The sequence below is a fragment of the Lepidochelys kempii genome, chromosome 12 (assembly GCF_965140265.1).
Source record: "Lepidochelys kempii isolate rLepKem1 chromosome 12, rLepKem1.hap2, whole genome shotgun sequence".
In the NCBI taxonomy this organism is placed as follows: domain Eukaryota; kingdom Metazoa; phylum Chordata; order Testudines; family Cheloniidae; genus Lepidochelys; species Lepidochelys kempii.
The window spans coordinates 9,059,489-9,083,786 of NC_133267.1; the positions used below are offsets into that span (position 1 = coordinate 9,059,489).

The 24,298-nt window shown below is 41.4% G+C and overlaps 1 protein-coding gene across 10 annotated transcripts in view; it reads left to right on the forward strand.

Moving 5' to 3' along the window:
* The first annotated feature begins 516 nt into the window (after window positions 1-516).
* PHAF1 (phagophore assembly factor 1) overlaps window positions 517-24,298 on the forward strand; it is a 49,673-nt gene continuing 25,891 nt past the window's right edge. For 5 of the 10 annotated variants that reach the window (XR_012154459.1, XR_012154458.1, XM_073307500.1 and 2 more), the window contains exons 1-7: window positions 614-806; window positions 1,181-1,289; window positions 2,197-2,328; window positions 8,271-8,353; window positions 13,280-13,363; window positions 19,784-19,827; window positions 22,220-22,299. Coding sequence is in view for 8 of the 10 variants with exons in the window: in XM_073307500.1 (XP_073163601.1) it covers window positions 2,265-2,328; window positions 8,271-8,353; window positions 13,280-13,363; window positions 19,784-19,827; window positions 22,220-22,299 (355 nt within the window). In the remaining 2 variants the exon portion in view is untranslated. The other 5 variants (XM_073307495.1, XM_073307497.1, XM_073307499.1 and 2 more) reach the window with 5 other exon arrangements.

Below are 24,298 nucleotides of genomic sequence, written 5' to 3' on the forward strand. Positions count from 1 at the left end.
CAAATAAAGAGAGAAATTGGTTGAGAAATTGGTTTAAAAATCAGGCAATCTCAGGAGTTTGGGGGGGCAGAACCCTGATTTTTAACTGCTGGGGAGCTGACGATGCTAAAATGAGGTGCTGTCCCCAATCCCCTACCATACTACCATGACACCCTCCTTGGTCCAACCATCCCCTAAGAGGGGACATGGTTCCCCCTCTCACCTGCTGGTATTGGAGGGGTCAGGCCCCCTTTCTCTGTTAGCCCCACAACGCCTTGTTTCCCCTTGTCCCTGCCTCTTTTGCCCCACCTTATCCCAGCCTTGCCTGCCCCTGCCCCTAGTGGTTCCCCTGGTTTGGGGGCACAGCCCCCAGTGGGTGCCTAGGCTAGGTGAGTTGGCCAAGGCTCCACAGGGCATCTGTGGCACAGGCGGGACTCGAACCTAGTGCTCCCCAGCTCCAGAGGCGGGCCCTAACCCCCGGCCTCGCGCCTCTCGCCCGCGCGCGCGCGCGCGCACACGCCCGCGAGCGCCAGGCCCCCGCCCCCTCGCCCCGGCCCCGCCCACCCGGGGCGGTCTCGCCTGACGGCCGTTGCAAAGGACTTTTTCAGCAGCCGCAAGTGAGGTGAGTCGTGGCCCTTCGGGGCGGGAGGGAGGAAGTGTTATTGCCCCGGCGGGGGCGCCCTCCACCCTCGCGCACACAGCTGCGGCGGGGGGGGCCGGTCCCCCTTTCCCGGAGCGGGATGAGCGCGGCGGGGCGGGCCCAGAGCCGCTGTCCCCCGGGTCTTGGCCCCGGTGTGAGGCTCTCCCGGGCGCTGCTATAGCGGGCGGTGAGGCCCGGGAGGGGGCTGGCGTGGAGCGGGGGGGGCGGGGTGACTGTGTGTCGGGCCGACGTTTCTGTGGCCGTAGCCCCAGAAGCCCTAAGCCGGCTGGGCACCGTTCAGACGGTCCTAGCCCCAAAGCGCTGACCGTGTAAGAGGGGGTGGGTCGTGGCCCTGCTTTCGGGGCGCCCCATGAAGCATTGGGGGAAGGCTCTTCTCCCGTGGCAAGGGCCCGCCAGGGGCGTGGAGGGTGCCAGGAAGGACTCTGGGGAGGGGGCAGGCAGAAGGATCAGCAGGGTGGCCTTAAAACTGGGGGCTTGCACTCTGTGGGAGCCCTGTGGTTTGGCTACGATTCAGCGGTGGATTTCTTCTCCTCCTTCCAGCAAAACCAGAAGGAATGAGACAGCCCAGCTTTTCTCACGGCTTTTATCTGTGAATTTCTTATGAACATCATTGTAGTATCTGTTGTTTAATAGCTAAAAAGTGTCATAGGTATGTAAGGCACTCTAGGGAAATAAAAATACTGTCCAAACAGTCCTATCCCCAACAGCTTTCAATCTAAGGGTATGTCCACATTACAGTGCTTCAGGGTAGATGCTTCCTGTCAGTGGAAGGGGGTTTTCTGTGGATATAGATAATCCACCTCTCTGAGGCATGTTCGATACGACACAGTTAGGCTACCGTAAGGCAGTTTAGGTTGAACTAACTCTCTGCGCGTCTACACTAAAACATAGCTCCCACTGATATAACTCGCCCGCTACACTGACTTAATAACTCCACCTCCATGGGAGGCGTAATGATTAAGTCGCTGTAGTTAGAGCGATACAGCTTCCGTGTAGACACTGTGTTGCTTACATCGAGTGTTGCTGCCTTTCAGAAATCATCTCACAATGCCCCACGCTAGCAGCTAAATTGGTGCAAGCGCTTCTGGTGAGGACATGGGCCGCTGATGAGCATAGTGTGGATGTATAAAACCAATTCAATTACTGCAGTGGCTGTATGTTGATGTAACTTAGGTCAACTTAATTTTGTAGTGTAGACTTGCCCTGAGAGGGAATAACTAAATAGACAGAATAATTCCATCAACCTAGCTGCATCTACAAGGGAGGTTAGGTTGACCTAACTGCATTGCTGGGGGCACAGTTTTTCACATCCCTGATTGATGTAGCTAAGTCAACCTAAGTTTTAGGTGTAGACCAGGCCTTAGCTACACTTGCATGGGGTCTGGTGACAACAGACAAAGGAGGGAATGGAATAAGATCACAAAGAAGACACAAAGCCAGCCATGAGCAGTGATTTCTCCATCAGAGTTTGGAGGGGGATAATTGCATGTTGTTTTGGGTTGTTCCCTGAGAGTCAGATGAGGATTGTAAATTAGGTGTTTTTTGTCGTGTGCCAGCACAGGTCCAGCTGCAGTAACGTTGTGATCTGCTGTGTGACTACTGGGCCGATACTCTGGCAGAGCCAATGCTAGATCTGGAAGTGGTTCCCGAGCGATCTCTTGGGAATGAACAATGGGAATTCACCTTGGGTAAGTCCTGTGCTTGGCACTTGCCTTGTCATCACATTTTTCCATGCTGTAGTAGTGATGGCCAGAGGTTTCCCTAATGCTTCTAGCATTATTCTGAATTACTGAAGACGGAATTCCTCAAGACTTTTTTTTTCTCCTTTGTTTTTGGCAGTTATTTTAAAAAGGCAAAGTAATGCTAACTTTTATATAATACTGAGAATGTTAATGTATATATGTAAGAATACTTCATGTTTGTTTTTAAGGGTGCTCTTAGACTGACTGATGTTTTATTTATCATCTGCGTTTCCTTATATTCATAATTCCTCCAAAGCCTCTTGTTGCTATTTTGGACCAGTCATTTTGCGTAACACCCAGAGGAGGTGTCCTAGATGTACTGATCATAGTCTGGGTAACGTCAATCAAGTGACATCAGCCTGCTCAAAAACTTACTAATACTTTGCATTTATAGAGTGATTTTTGTACAAGGATCACTAAGCAATTTACAAATACTATTTAAACATCATGACATCCTCATTGGGGTAACTGAATTGTGGCATTTCCATTTTACCAATGAGGAAACAGAGTTTAAATTACTTGCCCAAGGTCACATAATAAGCCTTTCTCCTTCCAGGGGTTCTATACAGTCTTCCTTAGACCACATTTCTTTGGTAGATTCCTCTTCCCTTCCCCCCAGCAGTGTATCAGAGAGAACTCTTACAACCAATCCAAATTTAGTTGATGGTGTTCAGAACCAATTCGAGGCACTTAAGTGTAGCGGTAGATTTTTATATGTTATGGGTCCTCCTACAAATGATTGATTCTTCAGACCTATATTTTAATAATAAGCAATCAGCATTTAAACATTACTACAGTTTGTCCTAATTGTAAAGCAGTTATGAGGTTATTCTACGGGGGGTTAGGAATTTCTGCACCATACTGCTTTGCCCGGAATTTCCCAATATTGCTGGTTCTGAACCACTGGGATAACAATGGTGGGAGTACTGGTAAAGAGAGTTGCAGATGGGAGCCAGCGTTTTCGGCACCATTTTTAATCTAAACAGTGCAGAAGCTGTTGTTTCAGACATGAACTGATAAGCGGAAAAGGTTTTGGTTTCGTGTCTATATTAGGCAATTGTCTTTTCGATAAGCAGCTCTCAAATGGGTATATTATGGTTATGGTAGCAGCAGTGCAGTTAAGCCCGTTCAAAGCCACAATTGCCTCTCAATACACTGTCTTTCTGAACTGTTCTTGAAAGCTGACATTTTCCATGCTTATTCTTAATCCAAAGAGTGAAGTTCTTTTTTATAAAGTTTCATAAAATTCTGCTTGACCATTTGAAGTCACTAGTATATAGGGTGAGGGGAAGAAAAGATGTAGACAATATTTGTTTTTTGCTCTACTAAGTCAAAAGCTAATTCATTTTGGCTCTAATCTGGCAAAGACTTATGCGTATGTTTAATTTTATGAGTTGTGAATAGACCTACATTGCATAAAGTGTGTGTAATTTTTTGCGGTTTGTGAACCTTGAAAAGCTCAAAGATTTGGCGTATACTTAGCTTTCAGTTTGCAAGGCTTGAATTCCTACATCTGAAAACTAGCAGCTTGTGCAGTATTTCACCGTTTACTATTTTAATTGTACAATTAATTTGATTAACCGAATATTTGTATATCCAAATAGTCACTGAAATAAATGCATTTACACACACAGTTCGGGGTGGTTACATGTATTGCAGTGGTCTCCAACTTTTTTATGCCCAAGATCACTTTTTGAATTTAAGGGCAACCCAGGATCTACCCCGCCCCTTCCCCAAAGCCCAGTCACGCTCACTCCATCCCCTCCACTCTCTGTCACTTGCTCTCCTGCACCTTCACCCACTTTCACCGGGCTGGGGTAAGTGGTTGGGGTTCAGGATGGGGTGTGGGCTCTGGACTGGGGCTGAGGGGTTCGCAGTGGGGGAGCGGGCTCTGGGCTGAGCCTGGGGCAGGGGGTTTGGGGTATAGGAGGTTTGGGGTGAGGGGGTGCAAGCTCTGGGAGGGAGTTCGGGTGCAGGAGGGGGCTCTGGACTGGGGCAGAGTGTTGAGGTGCAGGAGGGGGTATGGGGTGCTGGCTCCGGGCCGGTGCTCAGGGCTGGGGCTTGGGGTGCAGCCTCCCTCCGGGCAGCCACTTACCTTGGGCGCCTCCCAGTTGGCAGCGCAGCAAGGCTAAGGCAGGCTTCCTGCCTACCCCGGCCCCACGCCACTCCCGGAAGGGGCCAGCGCGCCCCTGGGGGTGCGTGGGGGGACACACGGTTCTGCGCGTTGCCCCTGTCTGCAAGCACCGCCCCCACAGCTCCCAGTGGCCACAGCTCCCCGTTCCCGGCAAGTGGGAGCTACAGGGGCAGTGCTTGCAGGCAGGAGCAGCGCGTGGAGGGAGACCCCTGTCCCCAGCCTGGGGCCATGTTGGCTGCTTCCAGGAGTGGCATGGGGCAGGGGCTGGCAGGGAGCCTGCCTTAGCGGCTGCCCTGCTGCACCACTGGAGATCAGGATCGACTGGGAGATCATCTAGGATCGACCGGTTGGTGACCACTGATGTATTGTATACCTGAAAATACAGAAATAAACTTGTCCTGCGTTTAATTCATTGTGCAACAATTTGAATCTTATCACGAAGTAAATACATGGCTGTCATCTTCAGGTTAGTTACGTGCTATGTATTCTGACTAAGACTCTCCTTGTTGGAGCTTAGATATCAGTGCTCTCGCTATACTAATAACCTGTTGGTATAGCGAGCTCACTGCTGGTTCAGCCTTGCCTAACTTAACTGATCTTTCTGTGTTTGTATTATCTGAAGTTCAATAAAAGCTACTTGAAAATAGTTATCAACACTGCACAGGTTTATTTCCGTGTGTGGGCACTCATTGTTTTTCTTTCATTTATAAAAAATAAACAAGCACAAGGAAATAAAATGCAAACAAACCTGCTAATGCCACCTTAAAGTTAAGATTACATATACATGCACACACAACAGGAAATTCATAGTTATAGTTCCTAGTTTAAACATAGCTCTGTCATATGAATGTGTAATATATAATTAGTGTGGCCAGGTAGGTTAGAATAGGGGACTAATTGGCAGTCAAGACACTTAAGCTCTGTCTGCTTTGGGGATATCTTGTCAAATTTCCCACTGTTGCTAAAAATTGTTTCGGTTCCACCAGTTGGAGCAATGTTGGGACCCCTACTGTAAACGGATTGCTGGCTGCTCCTGATATTTTGAGCACCATGTTGTCTATACCCGTTCTGGGCAAAATTAGATTACGTGGTTCTTCAAATGCTGATGACTTGTGCTCTGCGTGTTAAACCATAGTGGAGATGATTAGTGTGAGATGTCTACACAATTTTCCTGGTGTACACAAGACCTTGGATTCTGTTCCTGGGTGTACTGCATATAATAGTACCATATTGTCATCAACTTTCTATTTGATATACTTTACAAAAATTTACTTACATTTCTCTTGCTTTTGTTATACTTCCTTTCCCTTCTTAGTTTCACTCATGTATTTTCTATCAGTCATGGTGCATCTTTTCCTACATTGACCTCAGTGGCTGTTTCCGCTTGTTATCTTTGCTTTCCCTCCCCGCACCTCACCTCCCCACACACAGAGGTGGGGCTTAGAAACTTCTTCCCACTCTACCCCCCCATATAACTTACTAATTTTTAGTGCATTAAGTGTTGGAAAACCTTATTTGTTCCATGCAAGGACTGATTATGCAGCCTCTTCAGCACACCCAGCCTCTGATGATCATAGGAGAGAGCATGAAGTTTGGAGATCAATCTGAGTATCACACACAGCAGCTGAGAGCACTGCCACTGTGGGTCAGCTTGTCTGTTCTTATTTAAAATAATTTAAAAATGAGTAAGTATTTCTTTCTCTATCTCCTGGGAGTAAAATCTGTCATTTATGAAGAAATTTGTTCTTCTCACTGACATGTACTCCTGGGAACAACTTTATATCCAGTACTTACATTTGATCAGTCATCTTCAAATTTGCCTATTCTGGAGAATCTTGCACCCATAATTCTCCACCAGTGAAAGCAGCAGTGGGGAGAGGACTGAAGGAAAGGGTTTGACAACACAGTGGTAAAAATGTCTGCATCACATCTCTGCTACAGCTTCCACTATTGCTATGGTGGAACTGTCCTGGCAACAAATTACAGTAGAACTTCAGAGTTACGAACACTGGAGTTACAAACTGACCGGTCAACCGCACACCTCATTTGGAACTGCAAGTACACAATCAGGAGCAGCAGAGACAGAGGGGAAAAAAAGGCAAATGCATTAAAGTACTGTGTTAAATGTAAACTACTAAAAAAATAAAGGGAAAGTTTTTGAAAAAAGGTTTGACAATGTAAGGAAACTGTTTCTGTGCTTGTTTCATTTAAATTAAGATGATTAAAAGCACAATTTTTCTTCTGCATAGTGGAGTTTCAAAGTTGTGTTAAGTCAGTGTTCAGCTATAGCTTTTGAAAGAACAACCATAACCTTTTGTTCAGAGTTACAAACATTTCAGAGTTACGAACAACCTCCATTCCCGAGGGGTTCATAACTCTGAGGTTCTACTGTAGATGTAGCTTTTTTTCTAATATAGACAAGTTGTCATCTCTTGTTTTAGGGGTTGATGTTACATAGCTGATTCTATACAGAGAATAGAGCCTTACTTAAATTTAAGATGTAACTTATATCCGTCAATTAAAAATTTACATTTCATAGAATATCAGCGTTGGAAGGAACCTTAGGAGATCATCTAGTCCAATCCCCTGCTCAAAGCAGGACCAGTCCGCAATGTTTGCCCCAGATCCCTAAATGGCCCCCTCAAAGATTGAACTCACACTCCTGGGTTTAGCAGGCCAATGCTCAAACCACTGAGCTATCCCTCCCCCTAAAAGCTCTCTGTGCCCACATGCCGTGATATCACTGTCAAAGTAATGCCATGACTCGGATTTGAACCGAGGTTGCTGTGGCCATAACGCAGAGTACTAACCACTATACGAGCTACTGGGGCCCTATTATAATATAAGAGATAATCTGACCAAAATAGCACATATCATCGTATATTTTTCTGAATAGGGACACTTTGCTTTATTTAAAATTTAAAAATTAGAAATAAGAAAATAATTTAGAAAGGCAAGGAGCTAAAATAAATAACAAATCAGAACTATAAAAGCTAAAATGACATGTAGCAATCAATTACATTTCTGTATGGGTTTATAAGCTTTTTTTAGCTGCCAAATTGTGATATTGGAACCAGGAATATATGTGCAACTTGTTTACACATGATCACATTTCATTAAAAGATACAAAAAAAGTTTTGACCACATTGCTGAAGGGGAGCTGATGCTACACTATTCTCTATGTAGTATCGACTGTGTAACATCAACTGTGAAAACAAGAGATTATTTAGTTTAAAGTCTGTAATGAGCTTTGTTAGAAACTGAATTGCAGCAGGCTCTTACCATTAAACCACATACTTAGCTTAACTTGCATACCTTACTTGACTCTGCAAAAAGAGTTTATTTTAGAAATAATGGTGTGTAATGGGCTTTGGATCAGGCCCTTAGACACATTATTGGAGAATTAAATCCACCAATAAAGGTGATTCAAATAGAAAACTACTGTAAACATGTAAGAAAAACGTGGACTGCATAAACTTTGGCTTTTTATTTTCCCTTTGTTGGAGATAATCGGTCTGTATTTTTTGAGTAAAAGAACTTTGTTGCTTGGTGGATAAGCACAGACCTTTCTGTTCCAGAAACACTGCTGAGGTCACAAGTGAAGTAGGCTTTTGTTATTGTTTGCAAATCCTTATGTTGCAACTTACTACTTTTAGGTGATGAGCCAATTTTACCTCACCTTTAACCTGCCTGTTGGCCTAATTTATTATCTGTGTGGACAAATTAGAGAAATATGACTTGTGTTTATTTACAGGAATGCCATTGGCTCAAGCTGTAGCAATTCTTCAGAAACACTGTCGTATTATCAAAAACGTCCAGGTTCTCTACAGTGAGCAGGTGAGTAGAGAATGACCAGGCCAGGTTGTTAAAGTAATAATTTTGTGATAACTAAGCAATAATATACTAAGGTGTGTCAATGTTGTGTAATGCTACACGCTGTGTATTGTTTAGCCACGTGTTGTGGCTGTTGTCTAATATCACTCATCCTGAAGTGTGTGGCTTTTAAAAGTGGCTAGTTAAATATTGTGTGTTTTTTTGAATAACTCTTTGTGGAGGGTAATCAAAATATTTTATCAGCTCCTAGGATTCGTTGTTATGGCATGATATTGCTATAGCTTGGCATTTTCAGGCACCAATCAAGCTTTCTTTGGTGAATGCTACTTTTTTATGTTGACATGTTTTAGTCGGATGGGGAGCTCTGGAAAATAGTGTGTTGAGAAAGGGGAGTGTATTGCTAAGGTTGCTATACTGAGTAGTTCTGGCTCTCTTGATATAAAAGGATTTAAACAAGTAACGGCGGTTTTGAAACTAAGTTTAGTTTTTATAGTATAGGAAAGGACTTCTGCAGCTCTGCTCTTTAAATAGCTGGGCAGTGATCGTCCGGTCTTTTTGCATTGTTTCTGTCAAGTGTTGTAATATTTTGTAATGGTGAGATGCTTCTCACTTTCTCCATTCCTGTCTGATGCAATGATGATGAGCCCATTGGAAATGCTGCTCCTGCTCTTCTGTGCATCAGCAGTTCTGCTTGCAAAAGCAGATGCTGTAATTTAAAACACCTAGATGTCTTAATCATGCTTTTGCACTATTTAAACATTATCCAGTGTTACATTAGTTGCTATGCTTTTGATGTGCCTCCCGCTTTGTATGCTATAGTGTGCTGGAGGCAAAATCTATTAACTAGGTGCAATAAAATACATTTTTGAACTTCTCTAGTTTTGGGGGGAGTGTGAGGAAGGGAGGTGGGGATACCAAATACCCTGAAAATACATATGAGTTGCCAGTTCTCAGCTACAATAAGCTTGTAATGCGTCCTGTTGTTTTTAGGAAGCAGGAGATTAGAAGACTTTTTCACATTGTCCTTAACTAAATCTGTTACAATTTGAATTTGTATCAACAATCTAAAGATTGAGCAAGAGATCCTCTGATATATGGGTACAAAAATAATCAAGGAAGAATCCTGACTGTTTGGTTTACTGCCAGATACATATCTCATTAATTAAATTACTTTTATCCCTTTTTTTCCTTTCCAGCTAATATAGATTTATGGCTTTCATAATGGCAACATATTTACTTTGCAAATTAGAAATGTAGCCCATTACAAATAATACACTATACCGTCTGTATGAGAGTGGTTAGTAACAGCAGTAGTTTGTGTCCCACAGTTTCTCAACCCCAGTCAGTACAGTGCACTGCAGAATATCTTCTGGTTTATTTAGAAGAATAATGTGATCCTTGTTTCATTCTATGATGTGGTGTAATAGAAGCTTGAGCTTTGTGCTTTTACAAAGCTTATCCTGAGACTGACCAGGGATCTTTCCTCAAAGACCTTTGTTCATCTTCACTCCTCAAATGATCATAAATATAGAAATGTCTTTATTGTATAATGTTGCCTGAAGGAAAATGTTTGATAGGTACAGTACCAAAGATAAAGATATTTTGAGCATTGGGAGTGGTGCTAAACACCTGGGTTTAGATTATAACCACTCCATACTAAGTCCTACAACTGACTGCATGTGGACTCAACCTTGTCTTGAGGCAGATCCTCCTTGATTTCAGTGGGGCCTCATGGGTGCAGGGATCTGCTGGTGCGGTCACTTGGTTTCAGGGCCCTAATGAAGTGTCTCTTTTATGTTGTCTGGTCAAAAAGAGTTATGTTCAATTTAAACATTGAGAATAACTCATCTTCCCCATGACTTTTTTTAAAACGTATGTTTAAACAATAGAACATAATAGCTTAAAATATTTGAGCATCTAGGCCAGGGGTGGCCAACCTGAGCCTGAGAGGGAGCCAGAATTTACCAATGTACATTGCCAAAGAGCCACAGTAATACGACAGCAGACCCTCCATCATCTCTTCCCCCCCCCCCCCAGCACCTCCCACTCACTGGCAGCCCCACGGATCACCCTCCTCCAGCTGTTTCGTGGCATGCAGGAGGCTGCGGGGGGGAGGAGTGAGGGCATGACAGGCTCAGTGGAGGGGGCAGGAAGGGGTGGAGTGGGGGCAGGGCCTGTGGCAGAGCCAGGGGTTGAGCAGTGAGCACCCCGCAGCACATTGGAAAGTTAGCGTCTGTAGCTCCAGCCCCAGAGTTGGGGCCTATACAAGGAGCCGCATATTAACTTCTGAAGAGCCCCATGTGGCTCCAGAGCCCCAGGTTGGCCACCCCTGATCTGGACTACTATCCTGAAACTCCCAAGAGCATGTGTTAATTCTTTAAAAACTTATCTAAAAAGACTTCTCAAATTCAGCCAGCTCTGTTCATATTAAGGGTCTGATCTTAACATACGTGGAAAGCCTGAAATGCAGCAGGAAAGCTTTATGAACCTGTCTCTGAAACAGTAAATTGAGGACAAAGCTTAATTCTGGGATTTTCTGTCATACTTAGTGTGATTTTTAGTACTCAAAATGAAACTTAGAGTACTGAAAGTCACATTAATTTAACTTGTGTCTCCCAAGTTTCTTTCTCCTGGCCATAAAATCTGCCAGAAGGGAAGATGAGCTGCAGGCTGTGGTAATTACCAAGCCTTCTCTCAGCTCTTTGTTTTCCTTCGTTAATAATGTTTTCAACTTTCACACTAATCCTGAATTAAATTTTTAAACATCCTGCCTAGAACCTTAGAACTCAATTTGCTTAATCTCCTGGATATGAGCTACTAAAATCAGTATAATGCAGAGCCCATCACATATATTCAGGAAAGTTATTTAGTATGTCTTCATCATTACACAGTGGATGTTCTTAACTCTGTGCGTAAGCTCTCTGAATTAATTTTCTAAGGCATCAGAAAGGACTATCGGTGCCAGCATTAGAGTCATTCTCTTGATGTATGACATGCTTAAGTACCTCCTAATTCTAGACAACATTGCACATTTGCATGTTTACTTTCTGCTAGCTACCTTATTGCTTGGGTAGAACTTAACTGGTTTTCTTTAAGGGTGGATGAGATGCTTTGTATGGAGTGGTTATAATCTAAACACAAATGTGTTTAGCACCATTCCCAGTGCTCAAAATATCTTTATCTTTGGTACTGTACCTGTTAAAAAATTTCCCTCAGGAAACATGATACTATAAAGACATTTCTATGTTTATTATCATTTGAGGACTGAAGAGCAAGAATGCTTGCTGTTGGAGTTTCTGATGGCATTCCCGAGTCTGTCTCTCCCCCTCTCATGCTAAAGTATTTACCATTTCCCCCTCTCATAGTTAAAGGGTCATTGTCAGTTGATTAAAGGCCCCCAAATGTTCTTTCCATAAAGGAAAACAAATCCTCTGTGGCATATCTGGAGAGAGTACTTTTGTGTATTGTTATAGTAGCAGTTAAAACAAATCACAGGGAAAATGTACAGTACATACAATATTTCAAACCACCTTTGGTCTAACTACAAAACAATCATGGAATAAACCGCTTTTATTTTGCACCTTCGACTTTCTTTTATTTAAAAAGTGGATTAGATAGGAGCCTGGATTAAATAGTCAAAGGGATTTAAAATCATCTTGTTCTGAGGTCCAGGATTCGGTCTATTCAGTTGTGGACCTATGGCAGTTTTCAGGTTAGGTTACAAGATATCAATCAGGGATAGCAATGAAAGTGCTTTCCTGAAGTTTTTCAGTGGCATAAAGCATCTATTCTCAGTTGTTCATGAGAAATCTGTCTTTAAAACTATGAAATTCTGATGTATAGAAAACATTACTTATATTTTACAAAAATAGTATTGATTTCTCTCATCTGGAGGCCTGTACAGTTGGCTTACTTTAATTATTGAATCTGACTAAAAATCATAGATATACTGTGGATATAGCTCTCCCTTCTGCTGCCATTACAATCTGTTCATGTTAGGTCAACTTCTCATAGTACTGTCCCCACATTTGAGTTCCTCCAGAGGGGCAGGATTCACAGCAAGACTTATGGTGCTGTGCATTATCTTAGGTTGTGAATTCTAGTGTTGTTGGCTGCCTTTGCCTATCTACCAACCTTCTCCCCTGCAGGGAAAAGTTGGAAAGGTGGGTTTCATTGTGTGTGTGTGGGAATGGGGGGTATGTGGTCAGACTGGCTGTGCTAGAGGCAAATTACTGAATATGCCTGGACTCTGTTGGCAGTAGAGAACTGCTACCAAGGTATGCCACTGAAAATAGAGACAGCCTTAGAGTCTGATCCAAAACTCGTTGAACCCAGTCAAATATCTGTTCACTTCAGTGGGCTTTTGTTTAGGCCCCTAGTTATTATGACTCACAATAACTAGGGAAACCTAAATTTGCAGCATAAGGGTCTGAAATATTCCATTTAGAACCTTACCCAGACTGGTTATGATATTCTTTGATATTTGAAGTGCATACCACTTTCTTAAGTACAATATGTAATCGTTGCTGAGGAGAGGCTCTTCAGTTTTCTCTTCATAAGATGGGCCCACCAGTGCTGAGTGCAACAAACTCTTCTACATGATGTGTTCCAATTTTTCACTCTAAGCCTGAAATGTCAGTTTCAGTTGCCCTTTTTTCATTTGTAAAAGCAGCAAGAAAGCTATATTCCTACTTGGTTGTGAGTTCATGCAAGGTGTGAACTTATCAACACCACTTCTGTTTCATTCAGTAGGAAAACTGAAGGGGGTTTGCCACATGTACTTTGGTTTAGGCGTATACATAGAACAAAACAATTGGTTGCCATGCCAATTGAATTGACCATTTGGAAAAAATATTTTTCTTTGGTTTTTATATATGTGGCAATAATCAGCTTTTTATCTAAATGATTCTACTGTTTTTGTTTTTACAGTCTCCTCTTAGCCATGACCTCATCCTTAACCTGACTCAGGACGGAATCAAACTGCTGTTTGATGCTTTCAATCAGAGACTTAAGGTAAAAAAAAAAGTCATTAGGATAGATTCTAACCTATTCTTACAATTAGTTAAGTTAACAAATCCTTTTATTTTTACATCATGTTTATATGCCTACTTTAACACACTTTTGCAGTACAAGACTATTGCTGTGTTTCAGTGGTCAAACTGTTTGTAAATAGAGAATATTTTAATATTTTGAAATATATTGGGCATTTTCAAGAGTGATCCAGTGATCCAAATGTGACCTCTCTTCTCTACTCTGTTCCAAATTGGGTCATATGCTAAAAATGGCTGAGATCAGATCCTGCATTATTGCAATCTGTGTGGATGTATGGTGGTGTTGGGGTTTTTCCATTTACCCTTTTATTTTTTGCTTCCATTTTATCCATATAAACATTTATTTATCCCCTAATTATTGCTTTCAGCTGAACTAAGTTCACGGTATACTCATGTAGCCACTAGTACACCTGTAGTCGTGTGGCATCTCAGAAGACCAAATTCAGATAAACAGGTACTCCTCCATGGAGTTCAGCTTACACTGAATTGGCATTTGTACCAAAGACTGAGATCATCAGCCCAACAATGCTCCCAGCAGTATCCATTAAGTGATGCTGGTCTCAGTGCTGTGCATCTCCCACGAATGCTTTGCAGTTTCATCACATTTACAAGAAGATAGGCTGGTTACAACTAGCCTACTCATAGAATTTAGGAGAAACAAAGAAAATGCTTCTCTTGAGGTGACATGGTTCAGCCAAGCAAATAGACAAGTAAAGGTGTGCGACTCTGTAGAGATTTGATTAGGTTATTACAAAATTAAAACACCTTAGCTGTGTATTGGTTGTAGGATACGGAGCCTTCCACTGAGTCACCAGTTCAAGTTCTGGCCCAAATTTTGACCAGCAGTCAGTGTTGGCCATTCAGTAGTCTTTCTGAAACAACTTTGTGACACCCTACCACATCCTGTTTCTAGTGGACAAGGTGTGATGTGACAGAAAACCCCTACCCATCTGGCACAAATTGACATGCTACTTGGCATCACCTGTACAAAAGAGAAGTACTGTGTGAACATGATTAGTTAATCTACACTGTCAACCCTGACAGTGGTTTCTCCAGGAGAGGGTGCCTTACATCACCCTTCCAAACCACGATTAAGGGAGATATATGGCACGGGTTCTCAACCTTTTTCTTTTTGAGCCGCCCCCCCGGCCACCCCAACATGCTATAAAAACTCCATGGCCCCCCTGTGCTGCAGTAACTGGTTTTCTGCATATAAAAGCCAGGGTGGTGTTAGGGGGTAGCAAGCCTGGGGCCCCATGCCACAGGGGCCCCCAGGAAGCTACATTGCTCAGGCTTTAGCTTCAACCCCAGGTGGCGGGGCTCAGGGACCTGGGCTTCAGCCCCAAGCAGTGGGACTTCGACTTTCTGCCCTGGGCCCCAGCAAGTCTAATGTTGGCCCTGCTTGGAGGCCTCCCTGAAACCTGCTTAAGGCCCCCTAGGGGGCCCCAGACCCTGGTTGAGAACTACTGATATATGGAACCTTGTTTTTTCTACCCTTGGCTGTACCTGTTCTGTCTATAGAGAACTGCACTCTCCAAGCTTTCAATTTAGGTTTCTCAGGAGCACAAAAATCACTTTAAAGCCACTACAGGGCTGAGGGGAGGAAGTTAATCAACTGAAATGTAAGATATTCTAATAGACTAAATATTTGTGAATTGCAGTTAATTTGGATTGTAAATTTTAACTAAATTTAAGATTTCTTTGTAGTTCAGTACCAGTATTCATTCATATATTATATAATTGTTAGATGTATACCTTAAATGTTACAAATAAGTTAATATGGGCATTTTGCAGACTAATTTTCCATTAAGAGTCAATGGAAATGAAATGAGATGTGGTCAGATATTTTTCCTTCTTCAGAATGGGCCGGACTATAGTTTATAATTGAATTGTGGAGATTTCTGTTTATGAAATCCTTCCTGTACTAATGGGATCTTGCTGTCTTTAAAACAGAAGTCTCATTGATATTCAAACAGCGGAAGTGAAGTTAGGGTTTTTAACAGGATTTTTTAAAGCTGTTTTTCTGTCAGAAGGAGCTGCATTTTCCCACAGTGGGCTGTTGCTTGACTGTAGAAACTCTCTTCAGTAGCATAATTTTTTTAAAGAAACTGAGCTTGATAAGATTGGAATAATCACTTCAAGTATACATCTCATTTCCTGCCATTTATATGAGCCTCTGAATCTCATTTCTTAATGAATAAAACAGTTCCCCCCTGCCCCCCCCCCAAAAAAAATCTCTCACTTCAGTTTTTGAGAGGGTGGGATCAATGTCATTTGGATATCAATTGCACATATTCAGGAGTTTCCCTTCTATTCTTCCTCACTCTTATGTGTTTAAATTATCCTCCTACAGCCCATTTGTTTAAAAATAGAAGAGTTAAACAAACTGATCTGGTTTACTGGTGCAGCAAAAATGCATTTTGGTCTCTAATCTTAGATGGTCAACAATTCTGTTGTAAATTGTGCAAACTGTACAGTTGTAAATGGATATAATAAGTATTTTGTGAAATTTAACTGATATTTATAAAGCTGCTTTGAAACATAGTCTGTGTGCGCACACATTTATTGCAGATCACTTCTTAGTGGAGTAATCAGACTTGTTTGAAGAAGAATTTGGTTTAGGTGGGGGTTATTAAAGCCTGCTGTAAAGATGGCATGATTCATTTTAGTTTCTCTATGGTTCAGAACCCAAAGTTCAGCTGTGAAACTGACAAAAATCATGTCACTTCACTCTGCTGTTACTTGAATAGTATGCAGCTATTAGAGCTGGTCATGAGGAAGATGACCATAAATAAAGGCTTCTAGAAGGTAGAATGGCAGAGTTAGGAGGCTAAGGGAATAGTGGCAATACCCATGAAATGCTTTTTGTGCCTGTGTGGGTGAGAAGAGACCCCTCTGTACCTTCCAGCAGCCAGAGGCATGCTGAGGTCTTTAAGTCTACTGCATGTATTAGCCAGAGGCTGAAATGAAGCATGGTGCTCTGGACCAAGTTTTAGGGATCGCGCTCTAGTATGAGTCCAAGTACCTTTCCCCTCTCCCCCGGCTCCCATTCATCTAGGGAAGGAGCTAGACTTCCACTATGCTGTCGTTTTCTGTTGCCTTGCAAATTCTACAAGCCCTGTAAAGTATTAAATATTTGACCTGTAAATGCTCTAAAATTCTTTTAATATTAGATTAGAGTAAATTGTGTAAACTACTGATCTTTCTCAAATGTAAGCCAAAAGCTTCTTGATTATGCAGAAATTGATCAATAATTGGGTTTGAATGCTGCTGATTACACATTTGCTTCTGTGGGCAGTGGAATAAATGCCATGATTTGTCAATAGTAGCTAAGCTAGTTTTTAAAAAGTCCTACTTTAGCCTTATGGCTTATTGCAGTGTTTCTTCAGTGGGTGTGTCTGCAGTGACTAGGAGCTTTTGTAAATTCACTGGGTATTGCTGGACTGCATAATTATCTGTAAATGTTCCAGAATAGAGCCTGTTTCCTTCTCGTTCCTGCAGTTAATAAGTGTGTGCTGGACATGAATAGATTTTGAGTTTGAATAATGAGGAGATGATTTGGTTAGGCTTGGAAGAATAGGATTTTTATCTTTCAATATGAATTTCACAATACACACACAAACCAATTAAAACATATTTCTATAAATGATAATTGAAATTTATGGATAGGCATAGTAAGAGAAATATTGCTTGAGAACTTATTGGAATTTGATATTTAAGAATATTTACTCAGTATATTTTGACATGTGATGTTGACAACTTGTGTTTTAATGGTTATAATACTTTAACTTGTTGATTCTCAGTGTCTGTTATACAGTAATTGTTTAACTCCTCCCATAATGTGAAAACTTAAATCAATAAAAAAGAAAAACAGCTTAAAACCCATAATTTTGCCCAACTTTGAAAATTTAAGTTTATAAAAGTCAAAAGTGATTAAAATAAACATCAGTCATCCACTGAAATAATAAAAAAAAAAATTGAATTCTGTCAAGCCTACTTATGATGAATTGGCACTTTTTTGACTGCTGTCAATGCCTGGAGCTCATTTATTGAACACACTGTTCCCTTAGCTGACTGTTCTCTTTCTATGTTCTTTGATTCATCCTTTATTGTATTCCTGGATTCCATCCTTTATTGATTCCAGCACTCATAAGAAGCTTTTGAGTTTTCTCCATTCTTGGGGTTAGGCTAGATATTTTTTCCCTCACTTCCAGAGATGTCCATGTGCAAAATAAGAGTGTGTGGGGGATTTGAGAAAATGGAATTTGGAAAAAAAAAAAATAGGACCAGTACTGACTCACAATAACCCCATTTAAATGATCTTCATTCTTAGTGAGGCATCTATTAGATCATAGCAGGAAGTCTAGAAGAGTTGAACCAAATTCTCATAATACAAAGTAGCCAGGATTTTAAGAAGCAGAACTAGGACAACTATATTAATATATAAACTTGCTTTAATGGATAGGAGAAAAACATTTGTTCATTGGGGGTTGGTTGGTTTTTTTGAAGGTGAGTTTGCCAAATAAAAATGTGTTTCGTGCTCAGTTTCTTAGTTGTCTAAAGTGCGTGGGCTTTTCCCTACATACTTGCCATTTTGCTTGAGGAAACTTTCATTTTCTTTAGAGTCAATGGTATACCATTAAACATGAAGTACTTATTATACAGGCTGTTGTGTGTAGTTTTAAATGTACATTATAGTATTTTATATGGGGATATTCGCCAAACAAATTACTAAAACAAGACTTCCTTCTTGGTTGGTGGCATTCGTATGAATTTAAAACCATGTATGTTCAGTTAATATGCAGCATTTCCTCCAGCCACAGAGGGAGTGCTTCTGTTAAAGCTTCATTAAGGATTATCCAGAGCAGCAGAAGGCTCCCTGTTTTCCCCACAGCAGTTAGATACCATTCTCTCTCTTTCTTTCTGCAGCAGCTGGCACAGGAAGAAAGGTATCCAGATTTGAGAGAAAGCCTGTGGGGATGGAGAGGGCCAAGATTAATCCCTTTTTATTCACTGAAAATCTGCTTTAGGCCCAATCTAGCATCAGGACCCATTAGTGCAGATTCCTATTCCCCAAGGAGACTCATTGAGATCAACAGGAATCCATCTAGGTGCAAGAGTCTGCACTAATGTATGCAGGATCAGGCCCTCATAGTGGAGGTTCTGAAGAGATCTCTAAATTTAAACAAAAACGATATATACATAAAACAAAAATATTAAGAGTTATTATGCCTCTGGTCTGCTGTTACCCTTTTTTATGGATTGCTATTGTAAGAGTCTGTTACAGCACCGAAAGCCTTTGGATAGGCGTCTTGTGTGTTTATATCTGCCACAAATCACCTTGCTCGGTGAAAAAATGAGAGAGAAGTTTGAATATAGTGAAAGCTGTACAAGGAACCACCATTTTTAGGCATTCTGAAGAGTCCAACCCAAAGAATCTTCAAATGTATTGAAGGCACATCTGTAGCACTTCCATTAGGAGACCATCTCTCTTTGGTAACCATTTACTGTCACTCCCTTCAGAGATTGCTTAAATAAATTGCTCTGTAGATACTACTTTAGCCCCCAATCTGCCAAAATGATCCATTCATACAGACCCCCATTGAAGTCAGCAGGTTTCATGCAGATGCAAGGATCCACCCTTGCACAATCAGTTACAGGTTTTTTGGTGCTTGTTTTAGAACTGTGATAAACTCTTCACTAATTTATCTTGATTTGTTTGCAGTGTTGTTATATCTGTCTTGGTCCCAGAATATTAGAGAGACGAGGTGGGCGAGGTAATATCTTTTTGTGGACTAACTTCAGGACCTGAAGGAGAGCTCTGTGTAGCTCAAAATCTTGCCTCTTTCACCAACAGAAGCTGGTCCAAAAAAAAACTATTACCTCACCTATCTTGTGTGTCTAATCCAGTGGTGGGCAACCTGCTGTCCACACGTTGCACACGGCCCTTCAGAGTAATCCACTGGCGGGCATCTGCAGGCATGGCCGCGCGCAGCTCCCAGTGGCTGCAGTTTGCTGTTCCTGGCCAATGAGAGCTGTGGGAAGCGTCGGCCAGCATGTCCCTGCTGCCCGCGCCGCTTCTTGCAGCTCCCATTGGCCGGGAACGGTGAACTGCAGCCCCTGGGAGCTGCAGGTGGCCATGCCTGTGGACAGTCAGTGTAAACAAACTGACTGGTGGCCCGCCAGCGGATTATGCTGATGGGCTGCCGGTTGCCCACCACTGGTCTAATCTGTCTTGATTCAGTTAAAACCAAACAGATTTCCACTTGAGAAGGTGAACTTGCAGTAATAACTTTTAACTTGGGGTCAGTAATCTGCCCTAAACATCCTATTTCAAACTTGTGTGAAACTGCAATAATTTTTTTTATTTTCTGTCTTTCAGGTGATTGAAGTTTATGACTTGACTAAGGTGAAGTTAAAATATTGGTAAGTGATTTAAGATTACCTTGTGTCATTGGGTCACACATGATTTATTAGTTACCTTCTCTTTTTCACTCTAGTCATAATTACTGGACTGCGCTGTCTCATTAAATTCTTGTCTCATTAATTTCTCTTCGGAAAAACAGTTGTGTATTTTTTCATCAGAAGTTAATTTAATTATTCAGAAGTAAAAGTTATAGGTGGTGTTCTCATAATATATCAAATTAAAGAACATGTTCTCAACAGAAATGAGTTCTGGGTACATTTTGAATAGGAGACTTAAGTGTTTAAGGTGGTAGGCATGATGCATGTTGGATCAGTATTTTTGTGGTGCCAGTAGGATTTGTTTGGGTCAATTATACTGTATTTTGTTGATTATGCTTATTATAATTATTCTGTTTAGCTGGGGAAGAGCTTTCAATTCTTTATATGCTACTCTAACAGTGAGAACAAAATTCAGATCACCTTCCTAAGCATATTCCCTGTGTAGATTACCAATCCCCTGTCTCTTCTAAAATTTGTAGACTTTCTGCTCTAAACTTATGGTATTTAAATATTTATATGTAGCACGAAAGGGGGGTGTGGACTTTTACAAATAGAATAAAGGTTCAGTCTCACCTGTAAGGACCCTTAAAATCTAGGGGCAGATATTACATCAGGGCAGGGGAGAGAGAAGAAGGCTTGCACAATACAATTGAGGTTTCATGTTTCACCCAGACACGCATTATGTGAGTTATTTGGAGATTACTAGGTCGATGTAGAAGCCTGGGTGGTATATAGTGCTTGTGTTAGTGACTGGCAGAGACTCCCATTTTACTGGGAATCTGGCTTTTTTCTGGTTGCCATCAATTTTTCATCTTGTGTGTTCCATTCACTGATTGTTTTGCAAGTGTAAATGTGTTGGTAGGGAATGTTAATTAGGTAAAATAAACTGAACAGCATCCCACTGCCACGTACAGTATGTGGTATTATATCTAGATTTATTTATTTTGTTTTTTTAGAAAGCCTGTATCCCATAATTATCAAAGGTTAGTTATAATAAATGATCCTTGTGAAATATTTTAATTGACATACTATTGTAATGGTTTATGCAAACGAAAGGCAGGATTTCTTTGATAAAATCAAAGGTACATCATTTTCTTATTCTCAAAAGCCCACCTTATGAGTATGGAAATGTCATTGTCTATATTTTTCCTCTGAGTAGTTTCTTGAGCTCCAGAGCTGACCCTGAAACAGAACGTATCAAGACTTTTTTGTAATGGGAGTTGAAGGTTGGAAAGCCACATACATAGAATTATTGTAGAAATACCCACAGATGTTTGCAATAGTTCAATTTAACCAAAAGATCTTTTTTTGTTGTTTTTTGTTTTGGAAAAGAGATCAGTGCTCACTTTCCCACATGGCTGTCCCTTCAAACCTCTTTGTTATATAAAATGGCTGTAATGCCCTTCTTTCCAAATTTCTTGTAGCAATCATAGAATTATAGGGTTAGAAGGGACCGCAGGGGTCCTTTAGTTTAACCCCCCAAGCAGTGGTATCAAATGATGAAATCAAGGGGTCAAATTCTTCTCATCAAAGCAAAACTCAAAAAAGCTGCAACTCATGGATTTGGGAAGTTTTCATATTATGTGTATGAAGGTAGAGTCTGATTTTATAAATCCCTTATTATCTTTTTATAGACGCCTAAGGGCCAAACCCTGCTTTCTTACTCCTGATATTCATTCAGAGTTATGAAGGAGTAACAAAGAATAGAATTTGGCTTTAAGAATTATTTCCCTTCTGTTACAAAAAAGTCGTACAGTTTTTTGGCTGAGCTTGTGAGGCCAAAAACTCAACTTGATGGCATTTTTCTGTTTAGATGTCACACTAACTTTTGAACATAGCATCCAATCAATTCCAAAATTACAGCGAATCTTTAATAGAACCCTTCATCTTAGATTTGCCCATCCTCCCATGTGGTTTGCAAATGCTGACACCCTGAAAAAGACAGAAAAGGAGAATATGAGTGGCAGACACTGGCTGGGGGAGAATGGGGACACACAGAGCTCCTGGCATGAGGGAGAGGGTAGGGGGTTGCAAGGAGCCTCCTAAAATAGAAGGAAATGGGAGGCTGGCTCGAGGATCAATGTAAGGAGCCCCTTGTGTGTGCAATGAGCTTGGCTGACAGAAGCAACAAAGCGAGTGACCCCAAAGTATATTTGATTCTCCGTACCTTATTAAAACATGAGGTGTTTTCTCTGGTACTGGATTGCTATGTGAGATAAATGTAATAATTTTCCCTTGAAAAATGAGTTTTCTGAGCATTCTTATTTTTGTATCTAAATGATTTTAACTAATGAACCCCAACTAATAGCCTGCTCCTTAGTGATGATTCAGTGGCTTTCATTTTCTTTTTCAGTGGTGTCCATTTTAACTCTCAGGCAATTGCTCCAACCATAGAACAGATTGATCAGTCATTTGGAGCAACACATCCAGGAGGTAGGCTACGGTATTTCTGAGATCATCACTTACTAGCTTCATCCAAATGAATTCATCTCTTAGTTAACATTAAGAATGACAAACTGTTCTAAAGAATATGCTGTATTTTCATATGAGAAGCCGATAAAGCCTTCTGATCCTAATTGACATGAGTTATATTGTTTTTCAGAGTTTTATCACATTCTTATACTTTACAAGATATTCCCAGTATATTTAAATTTGAATGGTGGCCTACTTAGTTAACTAAAATAATGTGAAATATATGTGGCCCAATAATAGTATGTTCAGGTAGCATTAGTGTGCTCACTCGAACCCACAATAACAAGGAACTTGTGAGGTCTTTCCTTTATTCTTGTCTAGTTTAGATGGAGAGAGAATTTTCTCAGGCCATGTCTACACAAACGCTTACTGTGCAGCAAGTTGGGGTATAAATCTCTAGCATGCCGTGCACTAACTGTCCGTGTGGACCCTGCTGATACGTGCTACAAGCTTCAAGCAAAAGTATGTCCGTGTGCCCTGGGGAACTTTTATCATGCATCAGCAAATCCACGCAGGCTGTGTGCTGGAGTGCTGTAGATATATACACCTCAGCTTGCCACTCAGTAAGTGTTTACGTAGAGACGTCCTAAGTCACAGTGTCTGGTTAACTGGACTATGTTTGGCTAAATGCAGAAAAGTGGGTGGGGAGTGAGATGCCCCCCAGACCCAAGGTAAGAACACCGGACTGCTTCAGTAGCTCCTCATGGCCACTCTTCAGTCTGGAGATTGGAACAGCTGGCAGACCTTCTCAGCACCTGCAGAGGTGTCACTGGATCCATGTAAACAGACCACATTGTCATGTGATATGGTCAGCAGGATCCGCAGCACTCCCAGCATGAATCACACTGGCTTCAAGGTGTGGCCTTCTAATTTATTAACACAAGTACAATCAGTGTACAGAAGAAATGAGACAAATAAAGTACAGACTATAAACAGATAAATTCTCCAAATGGGCCCAATACCCCCTTCAAACTTCCGCTCAACTGAGTTCTATCTCATCAGGTTGCCCCTTTGTATTCTTGATAGTTTGTTCTATATAGGCACTTGCTCCTTTCTTTGATCATTTACTCAGCCTTCTATTATATAGAATCACTGAAGAAAAGGGAAATCCAACAGAAGTACATTACTCAGTGTTTTTGATAGGTGATGAAAAGAAACAATGATTACTGCAACTCCTAGGGCAAAAGGTAACTAGAGTTGAATGACCTGTTGGGGAGAAGTCTTGGACAACCAAAGTTGAGTGCAGCCATAAAAGTGAAATAATTCCTCCCATAACTGGGGACTGGGGCTTGTGTCAGAATAGGCAAAATACCATTTATGGCATCCTTTCTCATGTCTCTCTTTTGGCCCTGTGTTCAATCCAGTTGCTGTGCTCCAGGCTGGTCCTCCATTGGCTAGTATCAAGACACTCTATGGTGTGTAGGGATGTACATCTCCATCTCTTGCAGTCTTACCACTCTGCAGGCAGCTTCTTGGACAACATATTGCAGGGATTGAGCGGTGCGGAAGGCTCTGCAGGGTCTGTATTGAATTATATTCCTTTAACTCGGTAATGGTGCCAGGGATATAATTGGATAGAGACCCTGCAGTAATTGGATACCAAACGAGTAAGTGAAGGCTGGGAGAGTTGTAGCCTTTACACTGTGAATGTCCTTGATTTTCCATATATAAATCAAGCTGTAACAGTATATGAATGCAGTTACTGGGAAATGTTTAAAGGAGAAAAAGAGATCTCGCAAACCTATGAAGTGATACCATGGACCATAACAATATTTATACAGCTGTAAGACTTGTTTATCTAACTTGCTGTATGGCCATGTAAATCTGCATTCAGGACTTTAAAATTGCAGCGTAACAACACATCTTGACCTTTCTGACATATTTGTATGCATGTCATATGCTTAAGAAAAATTGTGCACCAGCTTTGTTCGATGCTAATTTTCATAAGATCATCATCCAG